The sequence below is a fragment of the Spermophilus citellus genome (assembly GCF_964194105.1).
Source record: "Spermophilus citellus genome assembly, chromosome: 18".
Lineage (NCBI taxonomy): Eukaryota > Metazoa > Chordata > Mammalia > Rodentia > Sciuridae > Spermophilus > Spermophilus citellus.
The window spans coordinates 6,305,993-6,325,588 of NC_138200.1; the positions used below are offsets into that span (position 1 = coordinate 6,305,993).

Consider the following 19,596-nt stretch of genomic DNA (forward strand, 5'->3'; position numbering starts at 1 on the left):
GAGGGAGCCCTGGGGAGGTGCAGGAGCTTCACCCTCCTTGTGCTTCGAACCCTCAGTGCAGAGCTGGAGGCAGCGATGGCAGCAGCTAACGTGTACTGACAGCTTACTGTAAGCCAGGCCCTGTGCTAAGACTCCTCCACCAATTCCTTTTGGCTACCCTGCAAGAGAGGCACAGTCACCTCCAGTGTGACAGGTGGGGGAGGGAACCTAGGCACAGAGGGGCAAGGCCCATGCCCAAGATCACACAGCTAGAAGGGGCAGAACTGGGAGTTCAAACCCAAGCACCAGCCTCTTTTACAGACAGCCTCCTACTCTGAGGCCAGTTTACACAAGAGAAATTGAGGCACAGAGGTGAGACCAATCTGGTGCATTGGAAATTAGGTGGAAATTAGGATTGTTAACAAGTGATAACGACATTGCTGACAGCGGTAGATGGTAGGAGTTTGGACTTTTCAAAAGACATCAATAGTTGTATAGCTCAGGGGCTCACCTCCTCTGCAGAGAGAGAGAGGACACTGCTTCTGCTAGTGGAGCATGGCCCTTCCCAACATGGCACGTGTAGGATCTTGTTCATGAGGAAGAGCAAAGACCTCAGACGTGATTCTGTGAGTGTCTACGGGCAGCCAGGTGGTTCGGATCTGGCCAGACACGACGGATTTGTATATGGTAGGAGCGGGGAGTGTCATGGAATGGGGAAAGATTTGTTCTTCTGATCCAGGAAGAATCAATGACAACTTTGAATGTAGCTGTCATTTAAGACCCTGGGCTGTACATGTGCCCTTGAATCCCCAGGGAGCTGGGTATCATCATCCTCAGGCTGCAAGATGGCGAGAGGGAGGGAAGGGGATATGAGAAGTGGAGAGTCAGAGTGTAACCCAGTTTCCCACCCCGGCGCCCTTCCCACCTCCAGCCTGCCTCAGACAGCGTGAAACGCGGAGGGACTTGATGGTCATGGAATAGTTTTGTCACCTGCGTTCCCTGTGCCGGGTGTTAAGTCCCTCACCTCACAGACACTGGACCTTCCCCACTCATAGATGAGCTAAGGGGCCCTAGGGGTGATGTCTCTTTTCCAAAATTTTGTGACTAGTAATGGTGGCATTTGAGGCAGACCCAGCCTACACTGAGTCAGACCCCTCCACAGAGCTGGGACAGGGAGGGGATGATCATTCTTCTTCCGAAAGTGGAATGTGAGTGCATGATGACCCTGAGAGACCCCCAGCATCCCACTTCTTGCTCATGGCCAGCATCCCTGAGCATGGCAGAACCTTGGCCTGGCCGGAGCACCTGCTCAGAATCTGCCTGTCAGCAGTTCCAGGTGATCTGGACGCACGTTGGTACTGAGCGTCCACTCCAGTTCCAGATGCTGTCTACCCGCTGTTGCTCTCACTAGTGCCCTTTTAAAACATGAAACAGTTTTGCACAACCCTGAGAGAAACTCAGGGAGACGAGGGTTGGTTTGGATGGTGCCCCTGCAGGCTCCCCCTCACACCCCCGCCACAGCCTCAGCCGCGGACACCTTCAACACCCACCAGTGCAGGCCTGGTCCCAGTTCTCTCCCAGGTAGGTTCAGTCCAGGGTGTGGGCCACCCTTCCCCATCAGCATCCAGGGGCCTGAAAGCTCAGGCCTATCTAGTTGCGGGTGCCCCTGGATTCCAGGATAACTGGCCTGGCCACCATGGGCCCTTCTGTCATCTGGGCTGCTATGGCTCCTCCCTGTGTATTACTGGCTGGTCTGGATGCAGTCTCCGTCCACAGAGGCCAGCAGCCAGGCTCTTGGTGTCACTCTCAGTGATGTTGGGTTTCTCGGAAGCTGTGATTTCCATGGCTTCTCTGAGAGTCCTAGGGCTCCTGCAAGACCCCTAGGCAGGGCCATGGGGCGGAATGGGCACTGTTTTGGGAATTCAGACCCAAGAGCTCCAAGCTGGACTGGAATCAGCCTCCCCAGGGGTTAGAACCACACTGCCTATCAGGTGGTCCCTAACACACATAACCACTGGCATTCACATCACCATCACAGATCAGTCCTCAGTCGCCTTTCTTCCCCACCTGCCAGACACCCCATCCTGTCTCACTGAGGACCCAGGCTGGCATGAGTCCCCTTGATATGCCCCATGCAGCCAGGCGTCTCCTGTCAGGGGAGCAGAGGGAGCCAGATAGGCAGAGGGGCACCCGTGTCACCCAGCCAGGGCCTGGACAGGGAGGAGGCAGGCTAGTATCACCCACCTGCGGCTGGCATGGAGGGCTCAGTTCCTGTGAGCAAGACGGGCCTAGTGCTGCTCCAGCCTCCTCTCCGTCCTGGCTTTAAGGATCTGACTCCGGGTCCTTAGAGCCTGGCTCCTCCCCTCCTTCACCCTTGTGCTTCCTGGTATTCCGCCCCATCTTTCCTTCTTTCTCTCCTCTGCTGCCCTCCCCCCACCCCTGCCAGGGCCTCACCTTTCCCCTTTCCTTGACCAGGCTCCTTGCTGGCCTCCGGCTTCTCTGCTCGGAGGGGCAGCATCTGCTCTGGATGGGAGATCTTTCCCATCCAGAGCGGATGCTGCCCCTCCCTTTCACTGACCCCCACCCCAGGCCCAACGTGGTGAGGGAGGAAGGTGGCCCCAACCCCCATGGCTGCCATCTTTGTAAGTGAACTGGACTCCAAGGTGCCCACCTGTTCCTCCGCCCCTAGGCCTCTGCACTTTCCCCCTGACACACGCCCCCTACACATCTCCTGCTGTCCTTCAGGTCTCAGCTTTGACATGGCTATCTCCAGGCCCACCTCCACCCAGACAGGGGGCCACCCTCCTGCGCATTCCAGGTTTCCACCATGTGCGCCCTCTCCCGGGCCTGGACAGCTCTCCCTCTGGATCCAGATTCTCCCAAGACACAGGTGCCAGCAGAGAGCTCACTCCTTCCTTCATTCAGCAAGTGTGGACCAGGCTCCAGGCGGCCAGGCGCTGCTCCAGGCCCTGGGCAAGCAGTGGGCACTCATACCAAGCCCCTGCCCTCGGAGCCCTTCTAGTGGTGGACAGACAACAAGGTGCTGAGTGTCAGATAAGGAAGCAACGCAAGGGGTTGAGACTCAGGCTCAGAGAAACCTCTCGGCCAGGCAGAGAACAGACCAGGAGGCGCGGGAGCCACGTGGACCCAGGAGCACCTCTGAGCAGAGTCAGTGCAGGCAGAGACCCCCAGGAGGGAATGTGGATGGCCATGACCTCCTGCCCAAGCAAGTCACCTGCCCCCCAGCACCTGCACCCAGGGCTGAGCGAGTCAGGAGCCTGCTGCCCAATGCCGGGACTGGGCGGGCAGAGGCTCCCTGAGCCCCCACCCTGCTTCCTCTGCAGCAGCTCCAGGGGCCAGCCCCGTCCTCAGGGCTCTTGTCTCTCAAAACTTAGGGGATGCTCCATTCTTGGGCTGCAGAGCCGCTTTTGTTTTGAAAGCATTCAGACTGACTCAGAAGGACAAGCCTGCTCTGCCCTCCCTGCCCCCTCTGTCTTAGGCCCTCCTGGCCTTCCCACATGACAGGCTTCCCAGACTTTGATGCCTCTGCACCCTCCTGGCTGCAGGCTCCACTTCCATCCCAGTCGCTCACAGTTGGAAAGTTCTTCCTTAGCTCTAACCTCCATTCCTCGTGCTATGATGGCAATTTCCTATCTTTTCTCTCACCTTCTGAACTTACCCAGAAAAATGAGTGTGCCTGACAGGAATGCTTCCTGCCTCCCTTTTCTCCTCACCCCGCCTCCCCTGGGCCCCCGAGTTTCCGATCTGCCATCTGCCTAAATCCTCTCAGGCACAGTGCCCGAGATCTCTCAGAGCTTGGGTTGGGAAGGACGCGAAGCTGGTGCTGCCTTGCACCTCCCCTCCAGCGCCCGGGGCCTTCATGCCTGGCCTCCTGGCCTTGTCCCTGTGGCTGGTCCTTGTCACTGGCCCCTCCTGTGCCTCTGCCTGTGTGTGTCCCCGCCTCTGATGTCCCACTCTTCCTCTCCTGGGCCTCTGCCCTGCATCTCAGCCTATTCTCGCACCAGAGATCTGGGCGGCTGGAGGCAGTGGTGGCTGGCCCGGCTCTGAGCCTGTACCCCTGTACCCCGTCTGTGAGTGGGCACAGGCACTAGCCTCCCATGGCACCCGGCAGATGCTTCCCTCACAGTGAGGGGAGTCAGGGGCGCCTGGTGTGGGGCATCAGGCACAGGTTGCCCCTGTGCGGTGGCCTACGGGCAGCTCTTGCCCATCATGCCTGTGGCCTTGCCTGCCCCGCCCTGCCACCACCTCCACAGGGATGATTGCTGCCTTCTCAACAAGCTTGTGGGCCTCTGGGCCCCCTGGCCTCTGATGAGGCCCACCTGGGCAGCCCCTTTCTAGCTCTGCTTGGCAAGTGGCTGGGCCTCTCTGGGCCCCGACTGCCCTATCTGTGAAAGGGGGATAGAAGCAGCCCATTGGCGCCTGGCCAGTGCCAGGAGTGTGGAGACACTACCATCTCTTGGTGGTGCTGGTTCTCAGTGAGCAGGTACCAGCCGCATGCGTGCACAGGTGTGGCTTTGGCAGTGCTCCGAGCAGTGGTCAGTGCTGCCCCTCTGTGTGGGCCTTGGGGCTCTGCACACAGCCTCACAGGGCACAGCTCACACTCGCTTTCTCTGGGTTTGGGGCAGAGTTTCAGCTTTCCCCCAGGCCTGGGCATTTAGTAGGATGCACAGAACTGTGCTGGGGACCTGGGGCAGCATGTGGGACCCGGCCAGCCAGCTGGGCAGCACCACAGCCAGGAGGGAAGCCAGGGACAAGCTGAAGGCTGTGTGTAGGAAGTGCCCCTCTGCCGAGCAGGCCACCTGGGGTGGGAGGGGACATTGGGGTTAGGGGACATCAGGGCTGGTGGGCCTGGGGTGTACAGCTCCAGGAATGTGTCCAGGTTTCCAGGCCTGGACATGGCCAGCCGGTGTCCCTGCCTGAGTGTGGGAGGGCATGTGGGGTCACTGGGGAGACTGGGACAACAGCACTGGTGGCATGTTCATCCACCCCTTCACCCGTGTTGGCTGAGCCCCTGTCATAGGTCCTGGAACAAAGCAGATGCAGGTCCCACCCCAGGTTCCATTCAAGTGCATGGGAGTACAAGAGGTCAGATGGCAGCAAGCCTCATGCAGAAAAGTAACACAGGCTTCTGACAGTTCAGGTGCCATCTGATGTTGGAAAGCCCAGCCATGAGGGCCTCACTGACAAGGGGACTGAGGAGGCAGGGAGAGCCCTGTGGACTGCTGGGAGCAGTGTTGAGGCAGAGGGAAGAACAAGGCCCTGCGGCCAGTGTGCACAGCCTGTCCAGGAAATAGTTAAGAGGCCAGAGTGGCTCTAGTCAGTGAGTGAGCAGGGACAAAGCAGGAGATGGGGTCGGAGGAGCAGTCTGTAGACCATGGAAAAGCCCTTGTCCTTACTATGCATGAACTGAGGGTACAGAGCAGAGAGGGGCAGGACCCGACTTGGATGATGACAGTACCCCTCTGGCTGCCTTTGGGGCCCAGACAAGGAGGGGCACAAGTAAGAGTGAGCATCTGGGTCCAGGCCGGGAGCTGGCCTGCGGGTGGGGCTGAGAAGTGGTGGACTCTGCCAGGAGGTAGAGCCCTTTATCCAGCATTGGCTCTTCTACCCTCCAGCTGCCCAGGAGGTGGTACTTTTATCATCCCTCTAGAAGCACAGGAAACTGTAGCTCAGAAAAATGAAGTCATTGCCCTGAGGCCACACAGCAAATAAGCAGCGGCTTCAGGACTCAAACCCAGGCCCTGCCTCAGCCAGTGGCTCTGCCGCTGCTGCCATCACCTCCTCAGCCCAGGGAGAGTGGCCTGCACCGGCATCTCCACCAATGTCTGGCACATAGTAGGGGCTTGGGGAATAGTTTTGGATGGTGATGGATAAATCAAGTGAATGGACTTGGCTGCCCTGCCCGTCTGCAGAAGGGTATCCGCAGGCAGGTGTCAGTCTGTGGCTGAGGTCCAGGGTGGGGGCAGTTGAAGAGGGGCTGGCCCCCCTTGGCGGATGGGTGGTGGTGACTCGGGCCCAGGTTCACTGGCCTATCAGGATGGGGGTTGGAGTAAAGGACATGTGGTGTGCTTCGGGGCCTGGGGAGTTCCGGGTACTGAGCTGGGTCAGGGATAGGGTGGTGCCCAAGCGGCAGGGGATCAGCGCGGCCCAGCCCAGCTTTGCCGCCATGAGGCCGTCTGAGTGCCACGAGGCTCCTGGGCTTGGCACAGTCCGAGCCCCCTCCCCTGGCAGCCCAGCCGTCAACCTTCCTCCCCCGCTTCCCGACCTTCCCCGCTGCCCAGAACCAATGGGTTAATTAGATAACGGAGCCTTTGATTAGCGGGGGAGGGGGAGGCCTCCTGGCAGCAGGGAGGGGGTGAGGAGGAGGAGGCCCTCCCCGAGCAGAGGCGAGGAGGAAGGAGGGAGGGGGCGGAGAGGAGGGACGAGGCACAGCTTGGCTCTGCACTGCCGTGTGACTAGAAATTGTAATCACGGAGAAAGAGGGAGAGACAGCCGGGAGAGAGACCAAGACAGACAGACGGACAGACCTCACTGAGCCTGGCTCCTGCTAGGAGAGGGCGCTGGGGTGCAGCCAGAGCCAGGGATAGATGGAGGAGAAAGAGAGGGGGGCCCGGCGGTCCCAGGGGGGCCGAGACAGTGACGGGGTAGCCTGAGGAGGGAGCCAGAGCCGGGTGGGGACCGAGCTGGGCAGGGAGCGGAGCTGAGCTGGGTCTGCGGGTGCAGAGGAAGGAGGCTGCAGTGGGGAGAGGAGCCGGGGCAGGAGCGGAAGGAGACCAGGCTGTGAGCGGGGACTGGGCAGAGGACTGCTGCAGTGGCCAGGGACAGCCCTCCCCAGGGGCGGGAAGGGCGACAGGCCGGGGGGGGGGCGCGGGGAGACCCAAGAAGCCCCTGCGCCCCCCCCCAGCAGCACCTCGCAGGGAGCCCTGGAGAGCTGGGGAGGCAGCGCCCGGCCCGCTGGAGGCATGTGCAGGGGGGCCTGGGGCACAGAGAGGCCCAGCGGAAGCCAAGCCACCAGGGTGAGTGTCCCTCAGTCAGTGTTGGGGGGAGGGAGGCAAGGACAGAGATGGCGGAGGGCGAAGCAGAGGAGGGGAGGGAGGCTGAGCCTCTGCAGAAGCTGCCTTGGGGGGGATGCGGGCTGGCAGCGGGAGAGACGGGGACAGATACGGAGGTAGATGCGAGGCAGCGGCAGGCCCAGAGGACCTGGCGGGTGCCATGGGCTCCCACGGGCCCTGGGGGGCCCTCAGCCTCAAACCCTGGCCCTACTGCACCGTGCCAGCCCCTTGGCGAGGAGGGTGTGGGTTGGGTCATTACCAGATCTTGGAAGGTGGGAACAATGGACCCAGGACAGGGAGCATGGGCCTCCCTGGTCACCTGCGGGAAACAAAGACCCTGTGCTCTCACACAGACGTGCTGGCTCAGACACACACACACACACACACACACACACACACACACACAGAGTCCGGGGTAGGGTGGCCACGGGCACATCCACCTCTCCCCTGGGCTCTCTGCCTTGTCCAGCTCCTGCCTTCTCATGTGCACACACAGGCATTGTTACCCAGGGTAAACGGTTTTGGACACTGCAGAAGGAGGTGTGGATGTGCTCCTGTGTGTGTGTGTGTGTGTGTGTGTGTGTGTGTGTGCCCGTGCGCGCACCTGCGTGTGCCGGGTGGCCCTGCGTCCCTAGATCTGAGGGTCCGCCTGTGAGGGCGTGCCCTGTCGTTGCTGTGTGAGTGGGTGGCGTTGTGGTGGCCTGCACCCGGCTCTGGTGGCTCTCGGGGGCTGTGTAGGGGCAGCTGGCTGCGTGGCTGCATTCGTATGTATCCGGAGACACTGAGTTGGAAGCCAGAGGGCAAGTCCCAGGGCTCCTGCACTGGCCACGTCCATTCCCCTCCCAGTGACTTGGTCCTGTCTGTAAACTTGGCATCTGGACAGCTTCCTCCTGCCGATATTATGAGGCTGAGGGAACAGGGAGCAGTTTGGTGCATGGGCAGGCTGGCCCGTGCTTGGCGCTATTACGGCTATTCCTGTCATCATTGTTATTCTCCTGTGAGCCCCTCCCTGTCTTATGGAGATGAGGGGAGGGCAGATTGAGGAGGTATAGCAAGACTTCTCAGACGACCCAGCTCCCCTCCTGAAACTCAGGCACAGAGTCCCCAGGTGGCTGTCCCCATGCCCACCGCTCCCGGCACTGTCCTGCGGCAGGCAGCTGCTGGCACAGGTCCCACAGACGCTCGCCTCAGCCTGGAGCACCTGCAATCTCAGGGCACAGGTGGGCTGCAGGGGCCTCCAGCTGTGCTGCCACCCCAGGCCCCACTGGAGCCTCCAGCCACCTCTCTCCAGCCCTCAGCCCCCACCTGTCCCCCCAGTCAGCTCGGTGGACACCTTCCCTCTCCCTCCAGTTCTGATCTGACCCAGGCCCCTGAGCTGCTGTGGGGTCAGGACCCGGGCAGGAGAGGGCCACCCAGGGGTGGGGTGGAGGTGTATGGGGGCGGCCACGTGGTTGCGAGGATGCTTACATTCCTGCAAGGGGAGGTGAAGGGACAGAGAGAGAGGCCAGGACACACTGCCCAGGGGCCTGGCAGGTACCATGCTGGGAGCCAGGTCCTAACCCACACTGCAGGCTCCACCTCTCTCCACCTCTGCCCCAGGGTTGGGGTCTTTTTCCATCTCTACCTATGCAGTGACCTTTCTAAAACTTTCTGTTTTCCATTTACTGGCTGAGTAACCCTGGGTAAGCCCCTCCTCTCTCCCAGCCTCAGTTTTCCCTTCCTCAGAATGGGTGGAAAGCCTCCCCACATGGAAAGGAGGATGGTGCAGCTGCGGCCTGCCGCCAGCCTCTCTCCCGCCGCCTCTTTGTGCGGAGCCCTGGGAAGGGAGGTAGTGATGGAGCTGCCTGGGCGGTGGTGAGACCCAGGCCACCCTGTCCCTGACCGAATCTCTCCTGTCTTCCCTCTCGCAGCCCCCCAGCGGCCGCGCGGAGCATGAGCATTGAGGATGGCGTGTGCCCGCGGCTCCCAGTGCCCCCCGCTGCCGCCCGGTAGGATGTCCTGGCCCCACGGGGCACTGCTCTTCCTCTGGCTCTTCTCCCCACCCCTGGGGGCCGGCGGGGGCGGCGTGGCCATCACATCCGCTGCTGGAGGGGGCTCCCCACCGGCCACCTCCTGCCCCGCGGCCTGCTCCTGCAGCAACCAGGCCAGCAGGGTGATCTGCACGCGGAGAGAGCTGGCTGAGGTCCCGGCCAGCATCCCCGTCAACACGCGCTACCTGAACCTGCAGGAGAACGGCATCCAGGTGAGCCCGGCGGCCGCCGTCAGGCTGAGCGGTCGGGGAGGAGGGGCAGGTGGTGCTGGGGGAGGCGCAGGTGGCCACAGCCCCTCTTCTCTCTGGTCAGTCTCGGCTTCCCTCACATCCGGGAGTCCGCACGCCCACCTCTGTGCCTGCGTGAGATGTCGTTTGCGTCCCATTTACTAGAGCTGGCTGGGGGTGGGGCCAAGGCCAGGTGGGTTTTCCTGGGGCTGTGCCCGCGGCACAAGATAGGACACCGAGCCCTGGGCCTGGCTCACCCGGGTGGAGTTGGGGCCAGGCGGCCTGACGCGGAGCCCCAGTTTCTTCCTCCAGAAAGAGAGGAGAGAGCCCCTGCCCTGAGGGCCACATACTTATCAAAGATTTACAGTTGGTTCTGGCGCCTCGCCAGCAGTCCTGGATGTAAGTTCTTCCCTCTTGTCATTTGGGGTGCAGTGCAAGGCTCGCGAACCCACCCCTTGGAGTTGGTGTGCAAACTGGAGAACCCGCGCTGTTGGGCACGTGGTTGGCGTCCGAATTGGGCTGTTGCCATTCGATTAATTATGATTCTGATTGAGATAAGCCATAAACAGTGCCGGGGGCGCAGAGCAGTGCTGTCGTGAGACGGGGTTTCTCAGCCTAATCACGCGTGGGTCCGGGTCATCCTTTATTGTGAGGTGGGGGAGGGGCTGTCCTGTGCACTGTAGGGTGTTCATCCCCCGCCACTAGATGCCAGTAGCACCCTGACCTCAGTTCCAGAAATTCTCCAGCCATTGCCAGGTATTTCCACCCCTGGCTGGGAACCACTGTATTAAGGGCATTTGATCAGTCTCCTGCCCCCACACAGGCCTCCCTAATCCAACTCAGCTAATAAATTGGGGGAGAAGAAGGTTCCCATGCTGAAGGGACCAGCAGCCCCCATCTGACTGTCTGGGAGAGCCAGGCTGAGGGACAAGAGGAGACAGTCCTTCCTGGTGGTTGTGGTGCAGAACCAGGGTCCAGAAACCTGAGACCCATCACCAGCCCCGCTCCTGAGGAATTCTTTCAGGACAGGTGGCCTCACCAGCCACCTCCTGGAACAGGTCATAGGTTACAGGTTAGAGTCACCCCTTCTGCTGATCTTGTGAACCCACCCCATCCCGCCAGCACAGCCTCAGCTGAGCAGTCATGTCTCCTTCACAGGACCAAAGTCCGCACCAGGCACCTGCCTTGTCCCCTGTCCTGTGCGTCCCCTTCATTTCTTCCTGTGACAGTCAACAGATACCACAGCACCGACTACCAAGTGTGGTCTAGGCGATGACCCACACAGGCCAAGCCCGGCTCCTCCCTGGCATCTCACACTGTAGAGGGGAAGAGAGAATAAGCAAATGGTCGACGCCCTAGAGTAGCCGAAGCAGACCTGGGGGCCATGGGGCCAGCTGAGCCTGAGACTTCAATGGCAGCCAAGGCCACAGTGGGTCCCTTTGGAAGAACCTGCCCTGGATTTCCTTTGGAGAGTCCAGGGGCAGCTCAGTCCCACAAACACCTGCTGAGTGCCACTCATGAACACGAGTTTATTCACGCATAAGTCACGCACAGGTCTGCTGCATTCAGGCACATTGTAAAGCAGCCACAGAGGTAGCTGTGGTTAGAGGATGAGAACAGGAATAGCAACCGCACGCCTTCATCTCCATTCCGGGTTCTCACACCTGACTCCAGACCATGTGTGAGCGCTGGTGAGTGGTCAGCGGACTGGGCCTCCCCCAGAGGACACTTTCCAGACAGCAGCAGGGGCGTGCTATCTCCAGAGCAGGATAATTACAAAGTATTATTTTTTCCAAATGGAAAAATGAAAAGAAAAAAAATCACTGCAGTCCCACCACCTAGCTATAAATAACTTCTGCTTACACTTTCGTTTAATACCTTTCTGGTTCTTTCCTGTGCATCTGTAAATGTATTTTTAATTATTTATTAATTTAGAAAAATTAGAAAATACACCTAAGTAAAGAAAAACACAGACAAAAGCCAGTGGCACTGCACAGGCAGGCAAGTGCCACTCTGGGAGTCCCATGAGCAGCCTCAGCAGGTCACCAGGGAACTATTTGCTTTTTTTTTTTAAGAAAAAAATTGAGCTGGGCGCAGTGTTGCACACCTGTATTCTCAGCGACTCCGAAAGCACCCTGACCTCAGTTCCAGAAATTCTCCAGCCATTGCCAGGTATTCCCACCCCTGGCTGGGAACCACTGTATTAAGGGCATTTGGTCAGTCTCCTGCCCCCACACAGGCCTCCCTCGTCCAACCCAGCTCATAAATTGGATCACAAGTTCAAGGCTGGCCTGGGTGCATTAGGGAGACCCTGTCTCAAAACAAAAAGGTCTGGGGATGCAGTTTAGTGACAGAGTGCTTCCCTAACATGTGAAGCCCTGAGTTAGAACCCCAGAACCAGGGAAAAAAAAAGAAGGAAAGAAAAGAAAAATGGAATCACTATTTCTGAAACTGGCTTTTGGCACTAGTAGCATTACCATGAGTATCTTTCTCTGTGGCACTAAATATTCTCTGGTGTCATTTTAAATGAGTGTATCGTATTCCAGTGCATGGGCGTCCTGTCGTTAAAGAGGGACTCCTAAATGACAGGATACACAAGCACTAGAACACGATAGCCATTGACAACCGTCCCAGGGAGGAACCAGGGAGCGGTGCCAGGCCCTTCATAGCTCCAGGCTGCAGTCAGAGGCCCTGCTCTAGGCTCTGGCCCTCTGGCTTCTGCCCTTGGGATAAATTCTTAGAAGTAGACTTGCTGGGTCAGAGGGAAGATCAGAGAAGGGCTACCCCTGAGTCCTGCGTCTTACTCATCTGCACGTCCACCCCCTCATACCCAGCGGCACCAGAGCCTCTGAAGAGACAGGCTGAATCCCAGAGACTCCAGAGCCTCCCATGTTGCCTGGTTACCTGGCTGTCACCTGGTTCCTCAACTGCACCATCACCTCCATGAGGACAGGGACCTCGTGCTATTCCCTGCTGTGTCCCCAGCACCTGGAACAGAGCCTAGTGCGCAATAGGCATTTAGCAGACGCTTGTGGTGAAGGGAAGGGGCGCTCAGGAGCTCTTGCCCTGGCCCTTGGCAGAAGCCTGGAACCATCTGTTGGTGGGATTCCCACGAGGCCCTCCTGGGAGAACTGGGGAGGCTCAAAGGTCCCCATCACCTGTTCCCATGTGCTTCTGGCCTGGGGTGCAGTACAGGCAGCAAGGCCCTCAGCAAGCTCCTGGGGACAAAGTACCCCAAGGGAGGTCCCTATCCTCACTCTGGGGGTTGTCACCTGGGGACAGAGGGGGGATAAAATGCCCTCCTGCCACATAAGAGGGGTGGTAGGTGGTGTCCAGATGTAGAATGAAGGATTTATTTCACAGTTTATGTTTTCCTGCTGGGGACTGAACCAGGGCGGGGGTTGTTTTTGAATCAGCAATGGTTCCTGGGCCCCAGTGGTTTTTGAGAGAGGTGGGGCTTCAAACGCCCAGACCCTCCAGAGATGAAGCCTTCTAAGGCAGCGGCCAAGAGACCATCCTCTTGCCCTCCACCTCCCAGCCCCAGGCTGGTCCAGGTGCAAGGTGGGCCTGGTGGGCACCCCTTGGCCTCGCCCTCAGCCAGCATCCAGTGTGTTGCCCCTGATTCTTTCTACTGGGTGTGCTCTTGCGAAAGCTCCTTGTTGCTTTGTGTGACTGTATTTTTAATTCATGCAAAGGGAGCTGTGTTAGAGATCGCTTTCTTTGTCTTGCTATTTTACCGGGCCTGAGCTTCTTAGAACCCTGCATGTGGCTGCTTCTATCCCCTCAGTGACCTCAACTGTGGCAGAGTTCCCCTTGATGGGCACCTGCCCCCCTTGCCCGTCTCCCCAGCTTCCCCATCATGGAGCCTCACCAGGCCCCTGTGGGAGCTGAGTGATGATTTCTCTGGATATGTCCCGGGGGAATTGCTGGGTCATTGGATAGCCATGTATTTAATTACACTAAGTACCCCTGGGTCCACCTGAGGCTTTTGCGGGCTACCCCAGTCCCTTCTGGGTCTGCCACGAGGTCAGATGGCAAGGAAGGCTCCCTCCTAAGAAACCACCCAGCCCAACCTAAGGAGGTCGTCTCAGAGAGTCATGTCAAGGAGCCTGGCAGCTGGCATCCAGAGTAGCCTCAGTCCCTGGCCATGGGGACTGCTGTACAGCTGACCATGGAGCACACTAGGCCTCCAAGGTGGAGGTTAGCAGGTGCCTAAAGCACAATTCTGAAATTATGAGCTTGCAAGGAAGGATCCAAGTAGCATCTCCAGTTCATTTAAGATCAACAATGCTGGGGCTGGGGATGTGGCTCAAGCAGTAGCACACTCGCCTGGCATGCGTGCGGCCCAGGTTCGAGCCTCAGCACCACATACCAACAAAGATGTTGTGTCTGCCGAAAACTAAAATAAATATTAAAAAAAATTTTAAAAAAAAGATCAACAATGCTGTGTGTGTATGTATATGTATGTGTGTGTGTGTATATATATATTTTCTTAAGTTATTGGTGGACCTTTATTTTAATCATTTATTTATATGTGGTGCTGAGAATTGAACCCAGTGCCTCACACATGAGAGGCAAGCACTCTACCACTGAGCCACAACCTCAGCCCTCAACGATGCTTTCTTTAAAGACTGGGGACACCCTGGATGTCAACAGCACCTTCTCTCTGCACTCGCATCATGAGGGGTAGTGGTGTTTAATTTCTTCTTTATGTTTTCTCTATTCTCTAAATTTCCTGCAGTAAGAGTTTTTAATACTTTTTGTAATCAGGGAAAAACAATAAATGCAAAATGTGTCATACAAGCTGAAGAAAAAATCACCCCTGGGATTTGCTCACCTTTGCCTGGAGAATGGGAGTGTGCTTGGTGGGGGGGCCTCCTAGGTGGGAGGGCCTCCTAGGCAGGGCCACCTCTCCCATTTTACAGATGTGGAAACAGAGGCTCAGCTGGCTCAGAATGACTTGGCCAGAGTTGTCCAGCTAGCTGTGGCCCTCTGGGCTTGCCCTGTGCCCCCGGGAGTCACTGTGGGGAAGCCAAGCTGGAGAGCCATGATGTGTGGCTTCAGGAACAGGAACGCAGCCACCCTGCGGGGCTGTGGCAGACACTGAGTGGCAGGCACTGAGTGGCTCTGCAGTCACTGCTAGCTCAGCACTTTTCAGGACAGATCCCCTCAGGCAGCAGGGAATATGGAGTTTTTGACTGAAGGGACATTTCCCTGCTAGAGGAAAAAAATGGTAGGGGAGAGATCTAGAAGGGCCCCCTCCTGAGGTCAAGGACAGCTCCCTGCAGGAGGTCGTGGAGTGGGAGGGAGCAGCCTCCCTCTGCTGCCCCCCCAGGACTTCCTGTCTAACTGCAGCCTCTCCAGCTTCCATCCCAACTGTTTCCTGCGTCCCCTCAGGAGCACCGACCAGGGCCCAGGAATCCTCGTCATCTGAGCCCCAGTTTCCACACTTGTCAATGAGACCCCCTTAATTTGTGGGTTCCTGCTTAACCTTTTCATCTCCGTATAACACACAGAGAACATGACATTAAATGTCCTTCTCAGAAGATCATCACAAAAGGAACAGTCCTGTAAATACCACCCAGCGCACATAGGGCCGCACAGGCCTATGATCCCAGTGGGAGGCTGAGGCAGGAGGATGGCAATTTCAAGGCCAGCCTGGGCGACTTAACAAGACCTTCCAAATAAAGTATAAAAAGGGCTGGGGGTGTGGCTCAGTGATAGAGCACCCTGGGTTCAATCCCTGGTACCAAAAAAATAGAGGAGGGTCTGGCACGTGCTGGGTGACATAGCAGAGGGCGTGGTGAAGGGCAGCAGCTGAGAAGGCTGGTGAGCAAGAGTCTCCAGTCTCTGGGAGCTCCGGCCATACCCCACGGCCTGAGCTGTGGTCACTGTGTGTCCATCTCAGTTACCACTGACCCCAGCACCTAGCACAGAGCCCACACACTGCAGGTGCCCAGAATGCAACTGTCAAACTGACAAATGTGCAGAATGGCTTGCCATCTGGCAAAGCCATCTGGCCTCCCGGCCCAGCGGCAGCCCCAGGAGAAGGTAGCAGGAACGTCACCCCCACTTCTCCGTTGAGTAGACTGAGGTCCTGAGGGGCTCAAGACCCCTGTTCTTCTGTCCATGAATGAAGTCAAGGCCTCCAGTCATCTCTTGGGGTCCTTTATCCAGAAAAATAGTATCAGATTCCTGAAGCCCCTGGAGGAGGAGGGAGGGGCTGAGGTGGCCCCCAACATTGCTCCAAGCAAACCTTGGCTTCCTCGGTGAATTCCATCCTCAGGGCAACACTAGGAGTAGGTCCCCTTATTGTCCCCATTTTACAGATAAGGAAACTGAGGCACAGGAGAGGAAGGCTCTCCCACCCAACACAGGATCCTCAGTGATTACCACGGCCAGCTGGCTGCGGAAGCGATTTCTCCAGCACGATTCCTGATGCCTCCTAGTGCACACCTGTTCCAAGCCCCAGGTGACTTGATAACAGGAGTGTAACTGGGTCCTGACACTCTGTGCCTCACAGCCCTGGCCTGTCAGGACATTCTCTAGGCTTCCTCCTAGCTTCCTGGCCTGTCAGTGGCCCCTGCCAGTTGCCACATCCTCCACCCACAGGGGACTCCCTTCCCCAGCTGTCCCGCCTCCATCCTGCAGCAGGACTTGGCCAGCACTCCCAGCTCCTCCACCCTCAAGGGCATGCTCTCCTCTGCCCCATATGCCCGCCCCAGGGACTGGCCTCACCCTCCACAGCCACCGCCACAGTGCACCTGCCTCGTGGGCCTCTTCCTTCTGGATCTGGCCAGCCCCCATGGTCCACCTGCAGCACCCAAACAAAGATGTTGGGTCCGCCGAAAACTAAAAAATAAATATTAAAAAAAAAGCCCCAGCAAAACACAGTGGGCCTTTTTTTTTTTTTTCCAGTTCTCATAATGGTCACTTCCATGACTGAAATAGTAAGTCCCCAGAAGAGGGCCAGTTGCAGGGTACAAGGGTGAGGAAGAGCCCATTGGAGGCTGGGAGGCAGCCACTGAGGGACTATGTCCCCTGCCTGAATCCTGCCTGCATCCTTGGCCCTGGCACAAGTGGGGTGAGCCCAGCAAATGGGGGCTGAAGGGCTGAGGGGTCTTGGAGGCGTGGGCAGCTGGGTGGCTCTCCCCCAGGCTCCTGTCCTGGCTCCTCCACTGTATGACAGAACTTCAACATCTTCATTAGGCCAGATGTCAGGGTGGGACAGGTGTCAACACCCACATGACCTTGCCATGGCCCCAGAGATCATTTGCTCTGGGGTGTTTCAAACTGTGCCTTAGGGAACCCCAGGCCTGCCTCCCCCACAGTCAGGCAGCTGCACAGCCTGCTTACACCATCCCCATGAAGCGATCATCTGCATGATTACTGTGGGCTCTAGGAAGGCAGGCCTGTGTCTGTCCTGCTCCCAGCTGGACCCCCAGAGTCTAGCACAACACCTGACACAGGGCAGCTCTCAAAGAAAATCCTGTCAAATGAGAACCTGCCATGTTTAAGCAAATGGGCTCTACACTCTAGGTGGGCATGAAACCCACGACAGCCCAACTCCATTTAGGGCTGTAGATGTGATGGAGACGCTGTGTTGGATTCAGGAGAAGCAGACTCTGAGTCCTGGTGTGGAGCTTGAGGTTGAGAACAAGTGATTTTACCTCTGTGAACCTGGGTTTCCTCAGCCATTAGACCATCAAATATGGGGAAGGGCCAGGGGCATATGGTTAATAGCCCCCATGTGGTAGGATTTCCACAGGATTAATGAGATTATGACCTCAGAGCATAAAGCACATATGGCATATAGTAGGCACCTAGCAAACAGTGATTCCCCTTTTTTTACTTTATTGGGAACCTGCTCAGGATGACTCTTTGTTTTAGAGTCAGCCTTGTATTATTTGGGAGCAGAAGAATGGAACTGACAAGCTTTGCTCTTTAGGTAGGCGTGTTAAATTTTAAGGATAAAAAGGAGAAAATATATGAATCCTGAAAGCATAGAGAGAGGAAATGGAGTCAGAAGAAATTCAAGCAATACAAAATAGGATAATAAATAGGAAAGAGTATGTTACCAAAAAAAAAAAAAACAGAAATAGCACAAAATATTAAAGACTATAGGAATAATCATAAGTATATTATAGTAATTACAATAAATGTAAATGGACTAAACTTCCAGTTAAAAGGCAGAGATTTCCAGACCAAATTAAAACCAAAACCCTAACTAGAAGATGAGGATGAACGATGCAAGTAGAAATGAGACATACACCAGCTGAAAGAAAGACAGTGCTGCTTTTGTAATCTCAGACATGTGGACTTTAAGGCAAAAGGCAGAAGGATTAGGAACCAGAATGTTAGAACTTTTCCACTCCCAAGTTCTGCTACTGAGGATTTTGATGTGCTGTCACTGTCATCAAACCAAAATGCATGTAGGCACATCAGCCAGTACAACTGGGTGTTCTCCAGTTCACCTGGGTCCACTGCTCAGCAGACCTGGCTGAGGTCGACCATGAGTAGGCCTCACACTGGGTGCTGGATGCAGACCTTGTTCCAACAGAATTTCTGCTCCTAGACTCACAGGCTGGACAAGGAGACAGGTGCATTGGACCAAATGACAATCAGCATGACGGGGCCTCATAAGAGAATGTGTGTGATGAGTGAGGGAGTAGAGGTCAAAGAGGGCTTTCCTGGGAAAGGCCATTGGAATTTCCCAGAGAATAAGGAGGGTGACATTCCAGGAAGTGGTGCAGAGCCTGTGGAAAGACAGAGAGTGGCAAGCAGAGTGAACTGTGTCCATCTCTCTCCAGTGGTGGTATAGCAAGGAGGCAGGGGGCAGGTTCTGAAGGGATTCTGACACCAGGTGAAGGGACATAGAGAGCCTTGGGAATGCAGGAACAGGGACATGCTGAGTTCTGAACTGCACCTTAGATAATTCTAACAGCCAGTATGAAGGAAAGATGCTGGGGAAGGAACTAGAAGCCCAGAGACAGAACAAATGTCAGTACGGCCATTATCAGCTTGCATGGACGGTGTAGAAGTGAATGCTCTTGTGCATTTGCCACATCCCAGATGCTCACTGTCTTATCCTGAGCACACCAACTTGTCAGAGCCTTTCAAGGACTCAGGATACCCATAAAGAACATGAGCTCAGAGAGGCTAAGACATGCCCAAGATCTAGCAGCTGGTCAGCAGCAAAGCCCAGATCCAACCCACCCACCTCTTCCCACCACATTGCTCATGCTCAGAGGGGTCCTGCAGAGGAGGACACATGGCAGTTCTGTTCAAAGGAAGGGACTCACTGTCTATAGCAACCCAGGCTGCTTTTGCAGCAGCACCTCACCCCGCTTACTTCTCCAGTGCCTTTGATTGGAGTGATTGGCAGGGGGACCCCACCCCCTTGGGGATGCCCTTTCATCTCCATCACACACATCTTCTCACTGCAACAGGACAAGGCACACTGAGTGGGAACAGGCTCAGGCTCCTCTGTGGACATGCCATCAGCACAGTCCTCCGTCCAGAGACTCCAGAGACGCCTGGAGAGCAGCCCTGCTGAGCTGGATGCTGACCCCAGCCGTGCTTGCTGCACACTCCCTGGCCAGCTCTGCTGAGTCACTTGGCCTCAGTGAGCCTTGGTCTCCTTGCCTCTCAAATGAGTGTGATGTTTGCCTATGGGGTTGGGGAGGGGAGTAAATGGGAGCTTGGGGTGCTGCAGAGGTGGGGCCATGCCTGGGCCCAGACCCAGGCTCTGCCCTTCCTCCCTGTGTGCTGCACTGAGCCTTCTCCCTTCTCTGAAATGGAAGCCCCAGACCACCGCCTGTGTGGCTGCTTGTTTCAGTCAGCTTTTCCGTTGCTGTGACCAAAAGATCTGACAAGGACGAGGCAAAGAGGAAAAGATTATTTGGGACTCACAGTTTCAGAGGTCTCAGTCCATGGATGGCCAGCTCGGCTGCTCTGGGCCTGAGGTGAAGGACAAGACAGCAGAGACCGGGGTGGAAGAAAGCAGCTCAGGACGTGGCAGTCAGGAAGCACAGAGAGCAAGCTCCACTCATCAGGGACAAAATATGCACCCCAGGGACACCCCACCCCCGTGGCCTGCCTCTGCCAGCCGCACCCCATCTGCCTGCAGTTACGCCCAGCTGGACTGATGCACGAATGGGCGAAGGCTCTCTCCACACAGTCGCCCCACCTCTGACCTCCCCTGCATTGTCTCACACGTGAGCTTTGGGGAGCACCTCACAGCTAAGCCATAGCATGGGTGAAGAAAAAGCTGGGGTGACAAATGTA

The 19,596-nt window shown here is 56.9% G+C and overlaps 1 protein-coding gene across 2 annotated transcripts in view; it reads left to right on the forward strand.

The window, feature by feature from the left end:
• LRRC4B (leucine rich repeat containing 4B) overlaps positions 1-19,596 on the forward strand; it is a 32,234-nt gene that overhangs the window by 4,889 nt on the left and 7,749 nt on the right. The window contains exons 1-2 of one of the 2 annotated variants that reach the window (XM_081275754.1): positions 6,616-7,016; positions 8,963-9,294. In XM_081275754.1, the coding sequence (XP_081131880.1) occupies positions 8,998-9,294 (297 nt within the window). In that variant the 5' untranslated portion in view covers positions 6,616-7,016; positions 8,963-8,997. Of the gene's footprint in view, positions 1-6,615; positions 7,017-8,962; positions 9,295-19,596 lie in introns of those variants that run through there. The other variant, XM_081275753.1, reaches the window with a different exon arrangement.